A 4590-nucleotide genomic window follows, 5' to 3' on the forward strand; every position below is an offset into this window, starting at 1 on the left:
AATCAAAAGCTTTTCACATGCTGGGATTAAAGGCCTGCACTACAACTGGCTCTTAGTATTTGTACTTGAACAGGCCATCATGCCTGGAGCTCCCCCCCCCCCCCCCCAAAAAAAAATCCCTGCTTCAGTAGTTTATGCTGCCTGGCTTAATAAACTGCAGTGGGGCATTCTCAGAGCAAAGCCTTGAAGAGCAACATAAGTACTAAAATTTCTTTGTTAAGTAAAGAACAATGTTTATATTCAGATAGTTTGTATCTGTAATCATAATTGCTTATACTGTAGTCTTGATTCTGAAATCCTAAAATTTGAAAATATACCAAGACACTGATGCCAAGTCATTTCACAAATTATAGCTCTGAGGTATTTTATTACAAAAACATATACATAGACTAATGGACTTAAAATTCATCACATTTATTTTTTAGCTTGACCTTCTAGTAAGTCTTTAGCTTCATTGATTTTTGCTGCTATATAAGGAGATCCTCCTATAGAAGAAAGGGGGGAGACATAGTTTAGAGCACAGATTCTAAATCTGTCAAAAGCTACTTGCATTTCAAGGACCCCAGGCCTTAATAAAGATATTTTCTAAAAAACAACTATGATACTATAAATAAGTCATGGAATTACAGGTAAGGTATTTGACCAATGGGAAATGAGGTGTTTTCACACAGAAATTTTACCTTTAAAAACTTTAAAATCTGAGTGACAGGATTTAGCCCTTCCCACACATGCATCTGAAACTAAAGCTGTTCCTGACTGCACATGTGAACACAGTACACGGTTTTAAGTGTTCCCAGGGACTTGCAGCTCGTTTTAGAAAGACCTATTGCTTTACATCTTTTTCTGCTTCAGTGTTCCTGCTACTCGCTGACCCTTTCTAACATCATCTAGATTTGCTGTTTTACTAACCTGATGAAGCAGTGTGGTCCTAAGCCCATCAAAGAGCATCAAGAGGATACCGGTAGAATATGTGTGTATGGACTCTACCTACGCATCCGGAACAGAAGACCTTAAGTAATTCAAGCTAAATTCCTTACACTGTAAAGCCACATACTAAACAGCTGTCCTGTTTAAACTTGTCAAAACTCTTTTTCCTACAAACAAAAAAGATTTGTACATGACAACTGATTTTCACGTTTTTTTAGTCAAAGTAACCCCTTTATCATTGAAAACTACTTTGAGGTTTATCAAAAGCAAACACAGCTCGTAGGTTTCCAAATAATTTTCTGTTCCAAGCACCCACTGTAAGGGGAAGCCCCTTAAAATTTTTCTCCTAATTAAAATTTAGCACTTGGTTATTTATGAATAAATATATAGCAAGCAAAACTCAAAAATACACAACAAAACTCATCCAAGAGTTGGTGTGTACACTTTTAATCCCACCACTTGGGGCTGAGGCAGAATGGTCATGAGGTTTAGACCAATCCTGGCTACATAGCAAGATGTCATAAAAACAAGCCAACCAAAAATCTAGTATTTGTGATTATTACTGGAAGATATTTTATCAAACCTAAAAGCGCTATTAAATTTTTTTATTACTCCCAAATCACAGTGGCTCTTATTCATTATACCTTTGTTTTGGTGTGATAAGGTGTCAGACCGCTTCACACTGTTGGCCCTTGATCCTCTCGACTCAGCCCCCCCTCCCTGAGTACTGGGATTGCAGGAGTGTGTTACCATATCTGGTGAATATTTATACAAGACTACTATGTGATCCATGCCTGGGAGACTGCTCATATCTATATATTTAGACATTTATATAACTGCCAAGAATTAGTTATCCCCTTAACAGCAGTCCAACAACATGCTTAACAAAAGCTGAGCCGTTACTTACCCTTGTCTGGGTGGTTTAAGAGCATAATCCGTCTGTGAGCATCCCTGATCTTTCCTTTATTGGCAGTAGGGCTAATATGAAAAGGGAAACAATTTGTTATTTTGATTAAAATCACACACAGAGACTATACAGAAGGGTCAAATTTTAACACTTTATAAGCCTCACAGATAAAATGCATTTTCTAAATCAGAACCAAATTATAGTCCTTAAAAAAAAAACCTAGATGTTGGCCTGACAATCCCTATTCAACACTTCATGTGCAAATGGAGGCAGAATTTCACTGCAGATCACTCCAGGCCGCAGTGAGCACTGTCATAATCTGTTACATATCCCTCAGTGAGAGTCCTGTACTTCTACAGGCATGTTAGGCTTAAAGATTTTCATGGAAGGAGCTGAACAATATAAAATCAGTGTTTTCTTGGGACAAAATCCCTAATAACCTTATTCTCAATTGCAGGAAAATACTAATAGAAACTACCCTACCCTATATCTAGTGAGTAAAAATCTTACCTTACACCTAGTATTAATGCTGCCTCCCGTTTTGTCATTTTGGGTTCAAACCCACCTTTATAGTACCCACCACTGAAGGCCTGAAAGGGAAATTGAATTGAAAGATTAATGAAGTAAATGGAAGGCTGGTTAAATCAAAAAGAAAACAGTACATTTCAAAGACCTACAAGTGTACTTTACTTGATTAGTGGCAGCTACTGCAATAAGCATTAAACATCCATTTCCTCCAGCCAAACTGGAACAAACTGTCTCGAGGACTTAAGAAAACCAGGCGTGAACGGAGGCCATTGTCACCCATACTCCTCATAAAAAGAGTATCATGTCTGGTTCAAAGCAACTGCCAACTTTATGGCAGTGTGGGGGAAATTATGCCATCAGGACCTTAATTTAACCTTGGGCAGCATGATTTCTGCTGTCTATAAGATGGATCCTCAAAGTCCTCAAGAGCAGCAGCTGTGTGTGCTGTACCCAGTTAAGATTCATTCTTAACATGACAGGGTGTGCCGTCTGAATGTAGGACATCTAACAGCACTGCAGTGCTACCTACGTCTCGTGACAGCAGATGAGGGAAGGCAGGTTAGCAGTATGCAAGTAGTAAGGTACTAAATCTGTGAAGGTCACCACCCCCAGTTGTCACCTAAGGTTTGCAACTCCTGCCTCACTGATCATGGACCTGTGGGATTCAGGCTACAGGGCAGCTCCAGGCTTCAAATACAGGCAATACATTTACCAAAAAAAAAAAAAAAAAAAAAAAAGTTGTCTTACAGATTTTGGTAGGCTTTGAAAAACTTGTTTTACTTGAGGTTCCACATGCTTCATGGCTTGTAAAGCATAACGGCCTAAAACCAAAATCAATAGAATAAGCAAGTTAATCCATAACCAGTCTATTCTTCCACCCCCAACCATAAACCAACCTGCAAATCCTGCAGCGGCAATAGTCAGTCCAACTGCTACCACTGTGCTGGCCTGGTAAGGGGGGAAAGAGTACATCTTTACTTCTCTAATTGCACCTAGCCTGCATCCAAACTCAATACAGCCTTCCTAAGTGAAAGGTGGGTTCTTTTTCCCTTTCTGGCAAGGACTAGGGATGAAACTTAGGGTGTCACACGTGGAAGAGGCTATACTGGTGGGACTACATCTCCACCCTTTTATTCTGGGGTGGAGACTTGCTAAATTGTCCAGATTGGCCATGAATTTACGATCTTTCAGCCTCAGTTTCCTTCCTAAGTAGCTGAAACTCTATAGAGTGCTGCACCACGCCTGCTTGGGAAAAAAAAAAAACTTTTTTTGGTAAAAATGTTTTGTCTTTAAAACACTGCAATTTGACGTTGTACACGATGGCCTTTTAATGCTATTTACTCCCAGCACCTAGAAGCCACTGGCAGGTGGATTTCTTGAGCTCTGGGACAGCCAGGTTACATAGTGAGACCCTGCCTCAAAAAAATTAAAAACCACTGCAATGTTTATGCACAATTTACTGTCGGGTGTGCTATTTTCACTAAGAAGAAAAGGGTAAGTCAACCTGCTTATCCACAACAAGAAGGGTGACTTTTTCAGAGGTCGAAGAGAACTTTAACCCACTGGCACTTGAACCTTATTCAAGTTTAAACAAGACCGGTGAGAATTAAGATTTCTGATGGATTAGGAATCAGTGCTTGCAAAGCTCACTGCAAGAGTCCCACAAGGCAATTCCACCGTAAAGGATTTGTTGGGGGTTAACGGGCCGACCTCCCAGGAGGCGCAAGCGTTTGCCTTCAGCAGAGACCGGCTGTCGGCTGGAGCCGGCGGAGGCCGGAGCGAAGGTCAGTCTTGGCGTCCGCCCGGGCCGGCCAGCGCCACGTCCAGGCCCGTCGGCGCCGGCCACTCACCATGACTCCGCTGCGCGGCCGGGCAGCGCGCGCTCATCCCAGCGCGAGCACACCACCACAGCACGCCGTGCACACCGCCGCGACCCGACCGCACCAACCGCGCCGCCAGCTCCAGCAGCGCCGCGCGGCACGGCAGGAGCGCCGTAAAGCGCGTCGGGAACTGTCGCACAGGGTGCTGCAAAAGGGACCAAGCAACTCGCGTTGACTGAAAGGACGGTCAGGGGCGGGACTTGCGGTGCCCTCCGCCCCGGGCTTCTGATTCGGAAGTCTAAGGCCTGGCATAGAACGAGTCTTCCGGTTAAAACATCGCTCAAACTTTGATTTTATAGAGTTTTTTGTCCACCCTGTGAAAGTAGAGCTGTTTTTCAGATGACAATA

At 42.5% G+C, this 4590-nt stretch overlaps 1 protein-coding gene across 3 annotated transcripts; it reads right to left on the bottom strand.

Annotated features, from left to right (window-relative positions):
- Positions 1–335: 335 nt before the first annotated feature.
- Positions 336–4387, bottom strand: Dnajc19 (DnaJ heat shock protein family (Hsp40) member C19). 3 transcript variants are annotated; one of them, XM_038348148.2, is made up of 7 exons: positions 4213–4371; positions 3259–3310; positions 3110–3183; positions 2345–2424; positions 1835–1905; positions 910–987; positions 336–485 (listed from the first exon to the last, which is right to left on the bottom strand). In XM_038348148.2, exons 1-6 carry the CDS (start codon positions 4213–4215, stop codon positions 938–940), a joined length of 330 nt encoding a protein of 109 aa, XP_038204076.1. In that variant the 5' UTR covers positions 4216–4371; the 3' UTR covers positions 336–485; positions 910–937. The 3 variants fall into 3 exon arrangements, with proteins under 3 accessions (XP_038204076.1, XP_038204074.1, XP_038204075.1); XM_038348146.1 differs by lacking the exon at positions 910–987 and having other exon boundaries at positions 4213–4370; XM_038348147.1 differs by lacking the exons at positions 910–987; positions 3259–3310 and having other exon boundaries at positions 4213–4387.
- Positions 4388–4590: the final 203 nt, after the last annotated feature.

Source organism: Arvicola amphibius, chromosome 11, assembly GCF_903992535.2.
Source record: "Arvicola amphibius chromosome 11, mArvAmp1.2, whole genome shotgun sequence".
In the NCBI taxonomy this organism is placed as follows: Eukaryota; Metazoa; Chordata; class Mammalia; order Rodentia; family Cricetidae; genus Arvicola; species Arvicola amphibius.